The sequence below is a fragment of the Ipomoea nil genome, unplaced genomic scaffold (genome assembly GCF_001879475.1).
Source record: "Ipomoea nil cultivar Tokyo-kokei standard unplaced genomic scaffold, Asagao_1.1 scaffold2818, whole genome shotgun sequence".
NCBI lineage: Eukaryota > Viridiplantae > Streptophyta > Magnoliopsida > Solanales > Convolvulaceae > Ipomoea > Ipomoea nil.
The window spans coordinates 2,609,305-2,626,710 of record NW_017619246.1 but is presented as its reverse complement, the minus strand read 5'-3'; the positions used below and the strand labels follow the sequence as shown (position 1 = coordinate 2,626,710).

General features: G+C 36.5%; 1 protein-coding gene, 1 long non-coding RNA gene and 1 pseudogene across 2 annotated transcripts; all 3 read left to right on the top strand.

The window, feature by feature from the left end:
* Window positions 1-8,111: 8,111 nt before the first annotated feature.
* Window positions 8,112-9,149, top strand: LOC109158451. Its single transcript, XM_019306357.1, has one exon. It carries the CDS (start codon window positions 8,112-8,114, stop codon window positions 9,147-9,149), a length of 1,038 nt encoding a protein of 345 aa, XP_019161902.1.
* Window positions 9,150-11,698: 2,549 nt separating this feature from the next.
* Window positions 11,699-17,169, top strand: LOC109158450 (annotated as a pseudogene).
* LOC109158385 lies at window positions 13,254-13,745 on the top strand. The gene is made up of 3 exons (XR_002050374.1): window positions 13,254-13,344; window positions 13,394-13,469; window positions 13,589-13,745. It is a non-coding gene; the product is annotated as an uncharacterized LOC109158385 (long non-coding RNA).
* Window positions 17,170-17,406: the final 237 nt, after the last annotated feature.

Below are 17,406 nucleotides of genomic sequence, written 5' to 3'. Positions count from 1 at the left end.
TTCAAATACATATATAGCGAACAACCTAGATTCACCACCGTAGTTTCGATCATGGCTCCTCTTTATATTCTCGCCATTGAAGTCACTCCATTACGAACAATCTATGTTATTAAATTGTGTTGTGTACGTACATTTGAAATAAGATAAGAGATCGTAGGACAAGTGATTCAATCAAGTGCAGAAAATATGTCTTTCATTACATTGAGGTATGTCTTCCATTATATTTTTTGCTTTAATATCATGTTGTTTTCGGTTTTTGTAATTGTAAATCTGATATGTATATTTATATTGACTTTTTAGGCAATTTTTTGCATGTGCATTTCCCCCCTAAGAGCATGTTATGAAGTATCAATCTCGGTTCGTTGAAGGAAAGGTTTATTGTATTAAAAAAATTTTAGTAATCAGTCATTTTTATACCTCTAAGACCAGATTTATAAAACTATTATAAAATAGTAAATGGATTTAGAATGGTAAATAAAATTTTTATACCTATAAGACGAGAAAAATACTAAATTACAGTAAACCAGATTTAGAAAATAGTTTGTTAAACTGAAAACTATTATAAAATGGTAAATGAATTTTTGATAATAATGCTATTAGGGAAAAAACTCATAGACAGTGATAAGTGCAAACAACATCTTAGTCAGTGTAAATTGGAAACAATTTTCATGTAAAAAATCATAATCTTTTGTCTTCAACTAGAAACAGTTTTATTTAGTTTATGATCCCATGTAACTTAGAGTTGTAATTTTTTTACTTTATACTTTATTCAAATGAAGTGTATTATAAGAATTTCATTTGTAAAGTTTTATTCTTAAATTACTTTGTGTGTGTGTGTGTTTTTTTTTTTTTTTTTTGAACTTATGGTCTGTTGAATTATGTAGCCAAAAGTAATTGGATTCAAATTACTTTATATTTTTGATATGTTAGGTTGTTTTCTTATATCTCTCTAGAGTTAATACTTAATACCTCCAATGGTCCTCCGAGTATTAGCCATATACCAGCTGTGGTCATCCGACTTTTAAACGACCACGGGAAGTCCTCCATGTTGGAGGGCAAACTTGTCATTTCACATTTCAAAGTTTTTTTTTTTTTTAAAAAAAAAAAAGAACAAAAAAACTGATGGACACTAATGGAGATTGGCGATCACCTCCCTGAGGTGAGGAGGTCCGATAATTCTTGCAGGGGGCACACTTCTACCGGCGTTGCTATCTCCGGTGGTGGCTGACCATCATCAACACCTTTCTTCTCCAATCCTTCACTGCCCGGACTAGCATTTGCGGCACAAACAAGGGCTCAGGCCAGAATTGTATGAAAACCCCTAACACATTCCCAGTCATGTCCGTACGTCAATGACTGGCAAAATTGATCAGTAACGTGAGAAATCAATATTGCAAATGAAAACCTTTGAAAGATATAACCAACCGTATATCATAAACAATTAGTAGCAATTGCATGCGTTTTGATGTCCACATTTTTTTTCATGATCTGATTAAAATTACAGTGTATTAAATAAAAACAGCGAAATGCCAATGGAGCTGGTGAAGTTGAAATCACAGTGCTTCTGAGAATGCACAAATGGATCCAAAAAAAAAAACAAAAACACAGAGAATCAAAGCAAAATCGATTATTAGCAACTGCATGAGTTTTGATGTCCACATTTTTTTTTTTCTGATTAAAATTATTAACAACGAAATGCAAGTGTAGACACAGAAAATTTGAATCCAACAAATGGACTGATAAATGGTTATTGGATCAACATCGAGATTGATTATTGGGTCAATTTAATTAATTGAATAATAGAAATTAAATTGATTTAATTAGTCCAATTAAACTTGATTTGGACTATTAAATTAATTAATTAACTGGTCTAGGCCCATTTCATATTTGAATTTTAATTATAATTATAATTTAAATATAATATAATTTAGTATATTTGAATTAGATAATTATAATTTAATTTGAATTTGAATTAGATTATAGAATAATGAACTTAGATTTGATTCTGGGCAAGGTTCATTTTCTAGAATAATTAATTAATTAATTAATTAATAAAAATTAGAGTTGGTTGAGAGATTTTAATTTGGCTAGGCCTTCAGCTATAAATAGGGCTTTCATTTTCATTCCAAAACACAACTTGAAGACTTAGAGCATTTGAAGAGCTTGAAGGTATTGAAGAACGCTTGAAGATTTGAAGACATCTTTTGAATATTTTGCAGGCAATTTGAATCCATTGCATGTACTTTGGAGCTTTGCAGAATAGATTGTCTCGAAAATCTGAAAGTCTTTTGAAGGCATTTGAGGATCTTAAGGCGACTTAAATCCATTGCATGTGTTTTGAAACTTTGCAGGGTTGATTGTTTCTAAATTCTTGACGTTCGTTGCTGAAAGTCGCGCCACTTGAATCTCGGAAGCTACGCCGTTTGAATCCCGGAGGCACGCGCCAATTGAATTCCCGGAGGCTACGCTATTTGAATCCCGGAGGCACTTCAGTAGATAACGTTAGTGAAGAATTAGAGGACTACACAGAGATATTGTACCTGCACATTGAATTATACACACACTATACAAGAAATTTTGTGAAATATATACTCCCTCCGTCCCGAATTGGATGTCTCATTTACTTTTTGCACGCTTTTTAATGAATTAAAGTAAATGTTATGCACTTTCCAATTATGCCCCTCACTTTTTCACTTTTGGAAATAAAAACAATAAAGAAAGCAAAAGCTAGAAGGGTAATTTGAAAAAAAGTGGAATGATAGTGATGTTCAATTTTGGAAAGTGGACAACATTTTGGGACAAACTAAAAAGGAAAGTAAGACACATAAAATGGGACAGAGGGAGTACAAAATTTACTTTTTTGTGTTTACAACAAGTTTTTTTTTTTTTTTTTCTTTTCTTAGCAGCATTATCAGACGGTTTACTTCCGCCTCCACTCAAAATACTTCCTGCAATTTGTTAACCATTTATTAATACATCATTCATCGCGAGAAAATTCTTACACCTACGTTATCTACGAGTCCGGTCCCGTGATTAATGCATATAGCTGAGTGGAACGCAGACATTTCAGTTACACACTTACACTATGATTCCTTACTTACAACGTGCACCAATCTCACAAGCTAGATAAAGGAAGTTACCAAGGAAATAATCAGTTATGGCGGAGAGAGTAGCGACGGTGCGATCGATCTGAATCATTTGGCCGATTTTCTCGTTTAGAGTCATGCGCGACAAGAGGTCTTTGTCTCTGTCCTCCACCGGAGCATTTGGAGTAGTAGTGTGCCCCTGCAGAAATTATTGGACCTCCTCACCTCAGGGAGGTGATCGCCAATCTCCATTTTAAGTTTTCTTTCTTCTTCTTTTTTTTTTTTTTTCCATAAAAAAAATTTTGAAATAGGAAATGACAAGTTTGCCCTCCAACTTAACGCCTATTTGACAGAAAATATAACGGAGGACCTCCGGTGGTAACTTTTTAAAACTTGGAGGACGTCTTGTGGTCGTTTAAAAGTCGAATGACCACAACTGGTATATGGCTAATACTCGAAGGACCATTGGAGGTATTAACTCTATCTCTCTAATAGAGATTTCTTGTGTAATAGGATTTTAATATATCATTAAACATTACGTAATAGGATTCTAATATATCATTAACATTCTTGTGTAATAGGATTTTAATATATCATTAAACATTACGTAATAGGATTCTAATATATCATTAACATATCAATTCGAAACCTCAGAGTGAAACAATGTCTTAATAAAAGCTTGGATCGGATGTTGCGTACCAGAAGTGCTTACAGATTTACAGTACCTCATTCGCGGTCAACATTGGGCAGCTCTATTCAAATCCATGATTATCGTATATAGAAAATCAATTTTTATACATGACATCTACCTGTATCAATATTATACCTTAATTATTCTTCCAAAAGGAAGAACCCCAACCCGACAGAGCATTTGGGAGGATGTAAATCATGGTGACTCAACTGAACATAAACCAACATAAACCAAAGAGGTGCTCTATTGAACATAATTTATTCAATAGAGGCTAGACCGGTGCTCACTGCGCACAAGAAGCCCCCCTCACTTTGAGAGGTTGCTCCCACACTGGAGCTAGTGAGACTTGATCCCTGGTCATTCTTCCAAAGTTTCACCTCTATGACCAGTTGAGCTACTCATGCGGGCCTCTTGGTACCTAATAATTAGTATTATACCTTAATTATAAAAATTATACCTAATAATTTTAGTATTATATAGCATACAATAATTACCATAAATAATATTTAATAATTGACAATTTGTATTAGACAATAAAAATTGTATGTTAATTAATTAACATACAATTTTTCATATTATTTTGATTTAATAATATTATATCCTATTTATAAGAATTCAAAGTAATACTTTTAGTACTATTGATGTGACTAAGAATTAACTTAATTATTAAGGTAATTAATATGTATTTAATTTTAAAAAATCTTTAAATGTCGGCGGTTCAAAAAGCTTGTTCAGCCAAGCTATATTTCAACTTCTTGAAGGGAGGTTCCTTGTGGAGCACTTTTATGCAGGCTCGTTATCCGGAGAGATATTCTGTGACAACCCAAAATTTAATTTTATAGATTCGATTTTAAGAAATTCTTAAATAGTCATTTTTTTTTTCACTTCGTAAAAATTTTTTGCGATGAAATCGGTATTTGAATAAATTATTTTGAACCACTTTTAAGTAAATTCTACACCGGGACGTATTTTTAAATCTAAAATCCTAAATCCTCGGGTACAATGCGTACCTAGTTTTTTTATCCAAAAATTAATCTGAGTGAAACCGGAAGAAATCTGAGAAACCTAAACAAAGTGGTTGTCTACAAAGTATTTTTGGAAAAATGTATTTTGACCCCAAACTATTTAAAAATCTCATTTCTAGACCTTGGTCCATGATGCTTGGTGGACTCCAAGCCTTTGCCTTTGTCTTGATGACATTTTTCTAGCCAAGCTTTTACCCTTTTGCCCTCCTCCAATCATGAGGGATCATCCTAGGGTTTTGTGCCTCTATATAATGAGCCATTATCAGACTTTGCCTCTTTGATTCCACTCTTGGCTTCCCAACCTTTAGCTGCAAAACATGAAGAAAACACAGTATGATTTCTATCTTCTCTTCTCATCCATTCATTTTCCTCTTAAGCCTTCATTCTTTCTCTAAGACCTTGGTAGTGAGTTGTTGTGTGGTTGTTTGGGATGTTTAGGGGGTGAAGAAGGGGGAATCTAGCTTGGGAAGAAGGTGGAATCCAAGAAAGAAGAAGAAAGCTTCAAACGTATAACCCCATGGACTCCCATCTTAAGTTTTGGCTCTGTGAAGCCATTGTTTTATAGGTAGAAGTGAGTAGAAATGCTAGATTTTTGAAATGTTTGAGCTATTACTTGTCTATGATGTGTTGTTGATGATTTGGGAGTGTTTGGTTGCCTGATATTGTCTTACAGGTGAAGGAGAAACTCACTGGTGCACAAAACAGTGTGCACTAGATGAGACACAAGACTAGCCAACGGCCCTAGGCAGGGACCGTTGGCAAGCCCCGTGGAGGGGCGGCCCTAGGGTACGGCTCCAGGCTAGAGCCGTGGCCCTAGGCCGCCGCCCGGCGGTCCCAGGCGGCGGGCCTCCTCTAGCCCCGCCGCAAACCCCGTTGATGTTGTCCTGTGCAGTGGCCGGGCCCTTGTGGCTCAGCTACATGTCGTTTTGGACCGGGTGTCTCGGGCTCATGTGGCTCGGTACCTTGGGGCCGTCATGACGCACGTTTGGACTTTGATTTCGTTGGATTTGTATTAGAAATGAGCGTTTTATGATTGGATTTGTGAAGCTAATGTGTCACAGTAATGTTCCAGTGTTTGAAAATGAGAAGTATCAGACTTAGTTTTGCCTATGTGAGCTGCTTGATTCTATGTGATTATTAAATTGAGAAGCATGATCATTAATTGAATAAGTCTTGTTAGATTGAGAAGCATGATCATTAATTGAATATGTCATGATTCATAGAGATTATTTGTCAAATTCCAAGTATTTGAAGTGTACAGAACATGTTAGTCTTGAATGTTATTATCCAGAGAATGATATTAAATTGGGCAAATTCAGTTCCAAATGCATGAGAATTATTTGCTAGTATTTGTCAGATTATGAATTTCAAGCATGATTATGTGTCCTTTGAGAGTTCACAGAAATTTATAGAATAGAAGTATGTTGTACAGTAAATTGCATCCCAAACATATCATGTTTTAAAAGTGCATAAGTGGCCAACATGAGGCTAAGTATTATTTTTCAAAACTCATGAGCATATGGAAAGTCTTTATCTTGTGTGCATTGAGAATTTGTTAAGAAGTGACACGCATAAGTTTGCATAAGTAGTCGAGTTGCCTGGGATATATATACTATCTATGTAAGTGAGGTTTTGGAGGACCCGTTGGGACTATGTCCTTTCGGAGTAAAAGAGAAAATAACGGACATTGCGATCTGACAGATTTATCATGTAACGCGGTGTATTCCCACGTTATGAGGTTGGAGACTGCCCGCCAGGCTTGGAATCCTGGTTAGGGGGTGTGCACACTAAAAGTACGATACCTGATTCCACAGAGTTTGAGCATAGAACCAAGAGAGTGGTTCAGTGGGCGAGTTGAGTATGTGGCCGGTTAGATTGCCGAGCCTGTTAGGTCCATTCACGATTCGTGAAGACCTACCTCCCCACGAGTTAGAGGTTCCGTAGTTACGGATGTGGCGGATGCACGAGATTGCACCATACGCTAGGGCTTCGCTGCGGTGGAGTACCTGCCTCGCACAAGAAGAGAAACGAGAAGTATGAGAAAGTTTGAACAAGAAAGAAATCGAGTCAAGAGACTTAAGAGAAAGAAAGCGAGTCATTATGACTCTAAGAAACCCCCACAGAAAAGTATTCTATTTACAAAAAAGTGTAAAAGTATACTTACCCTATAGCATCGTATTGCATTCGAGTATAGTATTGCACGAGATTGCATAATGAGAATGTTGCACGAGATTGCATAATGATAATGGTGCACGAGATTGCATAATGAGAATGTTGCACACTAGATTGCATAATGAGAATGATTAACCGAGATTGTATATTGAGTATGATTGCCTTAGTTGCATATTAATGTCCTATATATCCAGTTTGCATGATGAGAACTTGAAAGCATGAGAATAAGTTCTTATTGATCGATTGTACGCAATTGCTTGATAGCATGAGATCGTTATGATGAGTTTTGCTATGTTGAATATGTGTTAGAGTGATTATGTTGATAAGTTATTTATCGTTGAAGCATGCCTGTTGATATTATAGGTTGTGAGCATATAGAAAGCTTGTTGTTTATCTTAAAGTTTATCTAGTTGTTTGAGATTGCTTAACTTGAGAATGTGAGCAAATGTTTTTCCAAAGTATATACTGTAGTACTTTACAGGGTGGAATGTGGTTATACTTAGCTTCGTGCTAACTGGTGTTTTTTATTTGTCTATTTGCAAAATCCATTTCAGGTGGGCCAGCGTTTGAGAGTTGTTCGAGTTAGACTAGTTTAGTATATCTAATAGTCTAAACTCTGTTTATTTTTTTTATGATGTCATGATGATGGATTGTAGACTTATGTTGTTTATGTTTGGTGATAGACACCGGGGTGTTTTCCCCCAAGTGACTTTAATTAAGTAATTTCAATGATAGTTTGACTTAATGATTCAGTTCTATCCTTAGCCTGTGCAATCATCGTGGAAAGGTGGTTGTGGCGGTGACATTCCCACTAGTTTGTTATTTAATTTTGTTTATCCGCTGCTTAGTTATCTTGATTTTGGTTTTAGAACTGTAATTAAGTTTAAGAAAAGTGAGGTGTTACATATTTCACCATGAGTTCGCTCACTTGGAGACGTATGCTGCAGGCACTGTTGCAAAAATCGTGCCTAGGCGCCGATTAATCGACGCCTAGGCGCTAGGCGGCCTAGGCGCTCTAGGCCCCCGTCTAGGCGTTCTAGGCACCCGCCTAGGCGCTCTAGGCGGTCCCCAAGCGCCTAGAGGGTGCCTAGCGATTTTTTCAACATTGGCTGCAGGTGAGGGATTTCGTAGAGGAAAATGCCATCTATGTTTCAGGTGGCTGGCCTTATTTGGAAGCTTTCCACATATGGTAATTTCACATTCTCTTCGGCTTATGATGCTCTCAGATCAAGGGCGGGCACCACCTTATCATCTGAAAGCATATGGGCGGGTAGAATACCTTCAAAGGTGTCGGTGTTTATGTGGAAGCTTTTAAGGAGGTTGCTTCTGTTCCCGGATGTTGTTGAGAATTTTGGTGTCTGCCTGCCTTCAGTTTGCCCGTTTTGCGTTAATGCGAACGCGAGCCTTGAGCATTGCCTCTTGCTTTGTAGCAGAGCTCGGGGGATTTGGTTCTATTTTGGAAGAATTTTTGGTTTATCTTTGCAGAATTCCAACTCTGTTCGTACAACGTGTCATTCTTGGTGGTTGCTCTCTTCACACACTTTGGTAGTCGACATTGCGCGACTAATGTCGTGTCTTCTGCTTTGGTTTTTATGGCTAGCATACAATGAAAGCATTTATGAGGGATCTTCTTTCTCGCCGTCGGGGCTAATCCAGCGAATAAAACAGGAATCGGTGCTAATCTTCCTCACTCGCTCTTTTCGCAGTCATGGTGCTTCTGTTTGGGTTAAATGGCTTGCGCCACCATCTGGGAGGTTGAAGCTCAATACGAATGCCCTCTTTTCATCCAGCGGTGTGGTAGGCGGGACATGTGTGAGAGACTATTGTGGTCACATGGTAGCTGGACTCTGTTTTAATATATCGGCTTCTTCAGTCCTTGAAGTTGAAGCTTTGGTTTTACATTTTGCTCTTCAATGGTGTGACACTATGGTGATGTTTCCTGCTCTCGTGGAAGTGGATTCTCTTGCTCTTGTCCATCTGGCTTCCTCTACAACGGCAAAAATTCCATGGAAGTTTAAGGACGCCATCCTCTTCCCTCGTGCTTGCCTCTCATCGTGGGGCTCCTCGATTCGGCATGTTTATAGGGAGCAAACCAGGTTGTTGATGCTCTTGCGACAGCCGGTCTTAACACTCGCTCAGCCTATATTTTTTGCTCCATTAGCTCTTTGCCTGTAAATGTAAAACTGGCTATCTTGTATGACCTTCGGGGTTTTGTGACTCACCGGGCTATTTTCCTTAAATAAAAGTTCTGTTTTGATTAAAAAAATCTTTAAATGTACGAATTATAGTAGCGTGGAATCAATTAGTGGGACAATTATATTATGCAATATAATTGCGAAGGACCTTGTGGTTCAATGGCACCAAGTTGAACTCCTACATGAGAGATTGTGGGGTTGAGCCTAATGAAGGCACTATTGACTCTCTGTAAAAAGGTAAATTAAAAAAAAAAAGAACGAAAATTAAAAAAAAAAGGAACATAAATATTTCACAATAATATTATTATACATCATCAAATAAAAATGAAACGGAAATGAGGTAAATTGGAAAAGAAAATAAATATTAATACTTGATTGAAAATTAAAAATTGAAAAAAGAATGGAAATTAGGTTAATTGGAAAAGGAAATAAATATTTTTTTTTTGAAGGAAGAAAGAACTTTATTAAATTAAATGTTGAATACAAGCTGGTAAAGATGAAATCCAAACAGACGGACCAGATTGGGAATAAGCTGCTCGTGCTATAGCGTGAGCACACTTATTAACTGATCTAGAAATATAATTAAAGGACACTACTTCAAAGTGTCTACGAAACTCCTTACATGCATCAATAGCACAACCTGCATATGACAAATCAGTTCCAGAGCTATTCAGGAGTGTACAAACCATCAGACAATCCGAAAGAATCGCAACTTTCATGTAGCCTAGTTCTTTAACCCATGACAAAGCCTCTTTAACCGCCACTGCCTCTGCGAAGTGGACATCATTTAAGCAACGTATGCTGCCATTTTTAGCTCCCACGTAATTTCCATTGTTATCAAAAACAACACAACCATAGAAAGCCTGACCACCCTCATCATGAACAGTAGCATCAACAAAAACTCTAAAAACATATTAATAATTGACTGAAAATAAAAATAAAAAACCATAATTGACTAAAATGGAAAATGAAATGGTCAGATCATTGCTTTTAAATTGTTCACAATAATATTACACAGTAAAATAAATCAAAACCACAATTATGTCATAAATATTTCACAATTTTAAACCATGGAACGGAAATTAAAAATAGAACGAAAATATTTCAATAATAATATTCTACATCATCTCAAGTAAAGGTAAATTAAAAATGGAAAGAAAATATTTCAATAATAATATTGTACATCATCAATAGTAAAGACATATTTTAAAGAGTAAATACCCAAAATGGTCCCTCAACTATAGCAAAATTCACAAATTGGTCCTTGACTCTCAATTTTAACCAATTAAGTCCTTAACTTTACAATTTTAACACGATTTGGTCCTTCGAACACTTCTACATTAACGTCGGCGCCCGCGCCGTCATCGACGATCTCCAGAAGAACCCGCAGCTCTCACCGGAGCACGTGGAGGCCTCCAGGATGACGCTGTACCGGTTCGGAAAGACGTTGTCTTCTTCACTCTGGTACGAACTCAACTACATTGAATTCAAATGAAGGATGAAGAAAGGCGACAAGATTTGGCAGATTGCTTTCGGCGATGGATTCAAATGTAACAGTGCGGTATGAAAATGCAACCGGAACCTTAAAAAGTCGACGATGGACCATGAAATTACATATATATCCTCAAAAATCACAGTCAACAAACGGAGGACCAAATCGTGTTGAAATTGCAAAGTTAAAGACTTAATTGGTTAAAATTGAAAGTCAAGGACCAATTTGTGAATTTAGCTATAGTCGAGGGACCATTTTGGATATTTACTCTATTTTAAACAACAGTAAAGGTAAATTAAAAATGGAGCGAAAATTAAAAATAGAACGGAAATATAACTGCATTTGATATTCTAATTGACTGAAAATAAAAAAGAATAATTGGCTGAAAATAAATGTGATATTACTAATTGACTAAAAATATAAAATGATCACTAATTGACTGATATTCTACGATTATATATTTTTCACCCGAGTCAGTACCCATCTTAATGGACTGAAGATGTTAGCTATAGACGAATATGGACAATATTCTGTTGCTACTACCAATGTCGTCTACAATGAGGTTTCAATATTGTGTAAATACAATCGATGATATTATGTTTTTTTTTTTTTTTTTAAATTGCAAAATTGCTATATATCTAGACAAAAAAAAAAATATATTTTCTATACAAATGAATTAGCTAGTATAGCAATTCATTCTTATAATTGAGTTGCTAAAGAACGAGCACGTTTGCCTAATTTATAAAAATACTAAACAATGATAAATAAAATCTTCAAATTTACAGCACCGCATGCGTACATCTACACATTAGCTATTGATTTGAGCAATTATTTGCTCATCGAGCAATGATAACATCATCACATATAAACGGTCCAAACTATATCTTCAATTGCGCTATATAATATTTAATGTTCTAATTTCAATAATTATATATCGATCCAAATATTCTTAATATATTACAACAAATCCATTCCGTGCATCGCACTGGCGAAAATACTAGTTAAAAAAAAAGAAATAAATAAATGTAATATTCATTTGTCAGTTTTTTCAGTTAAAGAGCTGAGGAGAGGAACGGTTGTGTCGCGCTCTCTCCTTGTTTTTTAATCCCTAAAAGAGCCAGTGGAAGCGGTGGAGCTAGTCCTCATCGGCTGGTGAGTGGTGGCGCGCTGTCCAATTACTTAATTAACCCTGCCCCCGTTGCTTATTCGATTAATTTTATGATCATCACGCCATAATATAATGGCTCCCCAACTTCCCCCCGACGCCGCCGTTGGCGGCGGCATTCTCACCGTCGTCGCGGTCGACAAAGACAAGCACAGCGCCTCCGCCGTGAAATGGGCGGTCGATTGTCTCCTCGTCAACAACAATATCACTCTCATCCTGGTCCACGTCCGGACCAAAAGCTCAGCACACCGTAGGTATCCTCTTTCAATTCTTCTTTAATTTTCACATCGTTTCTTTTTTTTTTTTTTTTTTTGGTTAATTGGATCCTCAGATTAAATGATTCTCGAAGGAAATTGGGGAATTCTGTCACCATTAAATTAGTTTTCAACAAATTTGGGACACATAAATTGTCAACTTTTATGGCATTTTTGCATCAATATTGTTTAATGGATTGAAACCTTGGTATTCGAGCAGATAATTCTTCTCCAGATGCAAATGGTGGAGCAAGCGATCAGGATTCCCAATCCGTTTTTACACCCTTCCGCGCATACTCTGCACGTAAAGGGGTATATGTTAAAGAGTGACAAATTTGCAATTCTTTTATATATATATATATATATATATATATATATATATATATATATATATATATATATATATATATATATATATATATATATATATATATCATGGTTGCAGTAGGCGCTAGGCGCTAGTCGGACAGCGCCTAGCGCCTAGGCGGTTTAGGCGGCGCCTAGGCGGAATCTAGGCGGACGCCAAAAAAACAGTGGTAGACTTGCAGTTTGACAATTTTAATGAGGTTGTTTTCAACATTTAATCAAATAACACATCCAAATAAATGAATTAATGATAATTCGTAAGTCATAACATCAAAACAATGGTTTTCAAAAAAAAAAACATTAAAACAATATTAAAAATTAAAAATACTCAAATATGAAATACTCAAATACTTCAATCATCCAAAGATTCAAAGTATCAAACTAGTCTACGAGTATATATATATATATATATATATGCGCGTGCGCGCGCGCGCGTGCACACACACACACACACACACACACACACACACACACACACACACACACACACACACACACACACACACATATATATATATATATATATATATATATATATATATATATATATATATAAAATAAAAAAATAGGTCAAGCCGATCGGGTTAACTCGACCGAAATGGACGAGTTAGGTGGCCAAATCGGCGGAGTTAGGCGCTAGGCGGACACCTAGGCGGCCGGTAACCTAGGCGGACGCTTAGGGGGGGAAATCGCCACGGTCTAGAGGCGCCTAGACCGATTTTTACAACTCTTATATATATATATATATATATATATATATATATATATATATATATATATATATATATATATTAATGATCAGAATGAGAATCCTCATCGCATGAGAACCTGCAAACAAAACTATTTCAGGGTAGATTGTGTGTATTGTGTACTGGAATATGAGATTGTGTCCATTTATGTAGATGCTTGTGTGCACTTATGTACAACTAAGCAGGTTCTCACGGGAGAAGGTTCTCATTGGAATACCACCCAGGATTTAGACTTCAGAGTAAACATAAACTTGATATAATATGCTTTTAAAAAGTTCTTCCAAAAGGTTGAACCCCAATCCTAAGCTCCCACACTCTGGCCCGATAGAGCATCTGGGAGGATGTAAATCATGTAACATGGTAACTCAACTGAACATTAACCCTAAAGGCTAGACCTTTGCAACTAAATTATGTCATATTAGGAAAGATTTGATCAAATTTTGTCCAAATTGTATTTTCCTTCTCTTATGGTGTCATAGTTATCCATTGGAAGGGAATACCAATGCAATACAAAATAAATTTGGTAAAAATTTACTTGACATGATAAGATTTGATAGGACACATCTTAATTAAAGTTGATGTTTCCTCATTATATTTATGTTATCATAGTTAGTTATCCATTGGAAAGGAATCCTAGTGCATATGCATGTGTTAGGATAAAACGCTTTCCATTACGCCAAAAGCTATAACTGATACTCTGATAGCGAAGGCGCAATTTTATTTCCTTATAGACACCTGTTGGATGCTGGACTTGGCTTTTACCGGCCTCTGCCCAACAATCTCCCAACTACCGGGTGTACCTTTACTGGCCTCCGCCCAACAGCATGGCACATTAACAATCTTGAATTTGATCCTTCTGATTATGAAATTTTGGCTAATATAAATTTCTCATATAAACATTCAATGTATTTGAGGCTATATATTGCAGTTGATAGTGAAAGAGGTTATTGTTGAGGATAGTGATGTGTCCAAGGCACTTGTGGAGTACATAAACAAGTACCGCATTTCCAACATTGTTCTTGGTGCGTCAACAAGGAGCGCTATTGCCAGGTTATTCTCTTTGCAGTTTTCTCAGGCACCTGTACATGCTGCATGCATCTGGAGAATTGACAGTGGGGTGATACTTTTGCAGGAAATTTTGGACTCATGATGTGCCAACCATCATAAACAAGACTGCCCCGGATTTTTGCTCTGTGTATGTAATTTCAAAAGGCAAGCAACAATCTTTCCGGCCTGCAGCGAGACCTCTGGCATGTGCTCCATCTCAAGCACAGTTTACACCCCCTCACACAAGACCGCCTTTTAGGAACACAAGTGCTGAACTGGAGGATGTCAGGTAAAAAATAAGTAGAGAGCATATGAAAACTTGGCCAGTACAGGATTGAAGATTCTTAATGTGAAACTCTGCAACAAGTAGTTTATCATGTTATATTAAGTGATATTGACTCCAATGATTGTTAAAACAGGCACTCATCACATATGAGGGGGGAACAAAACACGAGACCTAAAAAAGGCTTGGGGACAGACAGTTTTGATGCTCCTATAAGACGGGCAAAGAATTCATCCACTCGCAATTCCCTCAGTGATAATGAAAGTGAAGTCCTTGCATCATTTCGTCAGGGTTCACTTGATCTGACAGTTCAAAATATAGACTTCACAAGAGTATCAGATGGTTCAAATGATGGAAACTCGGCTTCTGTAAGTGCAAAATTACCAGGTGGTAGATTTAAACCACACAGTCATATTTTAGTGGGCAATCCTGACTATTTTGCAATTGCCTTTTCTTAGAAAGAATACTTTCAGTTAATAAACTTTAATAATATGATGAAATTGTGCTATTGCAGAAAGATTTGGAAGCTGAGATGAAAAGACTAAAGTTAGAGCTAAAACAAACCATGGACATGTACAACACAGCTTGCAAAGAAGCTGTCTCAGCCAAGCAAATGGTATTCTATCTCAGTTAGAAAGAAAAAGAAAAATTAGGTGTTAAAGATGATAAAGCTTCTAAGAGAAGTATATAGGACTGCAACATCCCCTAGAAATCTAATTTAACGAGTGAAAAAGAACCTAATGAACAACCTGTACTTCTGGTTTCTAAGCATGCTAGCTTCTCAGTTTCTACAATTATTCATTTTTTTTTTTTTAAATGTGGAATAGGTGCTCATTGATTTTGTGATTAGGAGGAAGTCAATTGGACAATTAACAGAAGAGTAGTTTTTCAAAAGATTACACATCCGAACATTTTTAAATAACAATTTTATAATTTCCAATTTTAATTGTTTTCAGGCTAAACAACTTAAACAGTGGAAAATGGAAGAGGTTAGCACTATTGAGCAAGTTAAACTTTCTGAAGAGGCTGCTCTTGCAATGGTGGAGATGGAGAAGGCTAAATGCAAAGCTATAGATTTAAACCAGGTTGTAGATTTAAACCATAGTCATATTTTAGTGGGCAATCCTCACTATTCTACATTTGTATTTTCTTAGAAAGAATACTTTTCGTTAATAAACTTTAATAATATGATGATATTGTGCTATTGTAGAAAGATTTTGATGCTGAGATGAACAGACTAAAGCTAGAGCTAAAACAAACCATGGACATGTACAACAGAGCTTGTAAAGAAGCTGTCTCAGCCAAGCAAAAGGTTTTCTATCTCAGTTAGAAAGAAAAAGAAAAATTAGGTGCTAAAGATGATAAAGCTTCAACATCCCCTAGAAATCTAATTTAATGAGTGAAAAAGAACCTAATGACCAACATGTTCTTCTGGTTTCTAAGCATGCTAACTTCTCAGTTTCTACTATTATTCATTTTTTCTTATATTTGGAATAGGTGCTCATTGTTCTGCTGATTAGGAGGAAGTCAATTGGATAATTGGCAGAAGAGTAGTTTTTCAAAAGATTACACATCCCAACATTTTTAAATAACAATTTTATAAATTCCAATTTTTATTGTTTTCAGGCTAAACAGCTTCAACAGTGGAAAATGGAAGAGGCTCACAGTTTTGAGAAAGTTAAACTTTCTAAAGAGGCTGCTCTTGCGATGGTGGAGATGGAGAAGGCTAAATGCAAAGCTGACATTGAAGCAGCTGAGAAAGCTCAAAAGTTAGCTGAGATGGAAGCACAAAGAGTAAATTTTGAAGAGATGACGTTTAATAATGACGCACAAGAAAAAAATCAAGCATTAAATGCTTTGTCTCATGATTCCCGCTATAGAAAATATGCCATAGAAGAGATTGAGGCTGCGACTGATAAATTTTCACAAGCAAAGAAAATTGGTGAAGGTGGATATGGACCTGTTTTCAACGGAAAACATGATCATACCCCTGTTGCCATTAAAGTTCTAAGACCTAATGCTGCTCAAGGAGGGAAACAATTTCAACAAGAGGTACGTAATTACTTCTTAATCAGATTTTAAAAATTACTTGTCCTAGAAATAGTCTTTAGTATGGGCTCTTTTGGGCACTTTTCTTATCAACAAAATTCTTGATCGCCCTCAGGTTGAGATCCTCAGTATCATTAGACATCCGAATATGGTCCACCTCTTGGGTGCATGTCATGAGTATGGATCTTTGGTATATGAATACATGAATTATGGTCTCTTGGAAGATCGTTTGTTTCGTAAAGGAAATACGCCTCCAATTCCATGTGGAATTCGGGTAAAGATTGCAGCGGATATTGCTATAGGTCTTTTGTTCCTTCACCAATCAAAGCCAGAACCTCTTGTGCACCAAGAACTTAAGCCAGCCAACATCCTTTTAGACCGCCACTTTGTCTGCAAAATCAATGATGTTGGCTTGGCACGGTTAGTCCCATAATCTATAGCTGATAGTGTCACACACTATCAAATGACTTCGGTCGCTAGGACATTTTGTTACATAGTCCCTAAATATCAGCAATCTAGAAGACTAGGGACTAAGACAGATATATATTCACTTGGACTAGGGGCTTACAGGGCCGGTGGTGGCAATGTCCACTAAACTGGACTTACAGCGCCAGTGGTGGCAATGCCGATCTAACTAGAATTAACACACGACTAATCCTTATACATGATCGTGTTACAATTTACAAAGCAAAGGAGCCTAGGGTAATTCTTCCTCGTAGGTTTAGAAACTGTAGTTTTTCCCGACTTTTCGGTCGTAATGGCGGGCACTTGTCCTCGTAGTTCCGGAGACTGAAAAGTTTTTTGATATTTTGGTTGTAATGACACTTTGTTC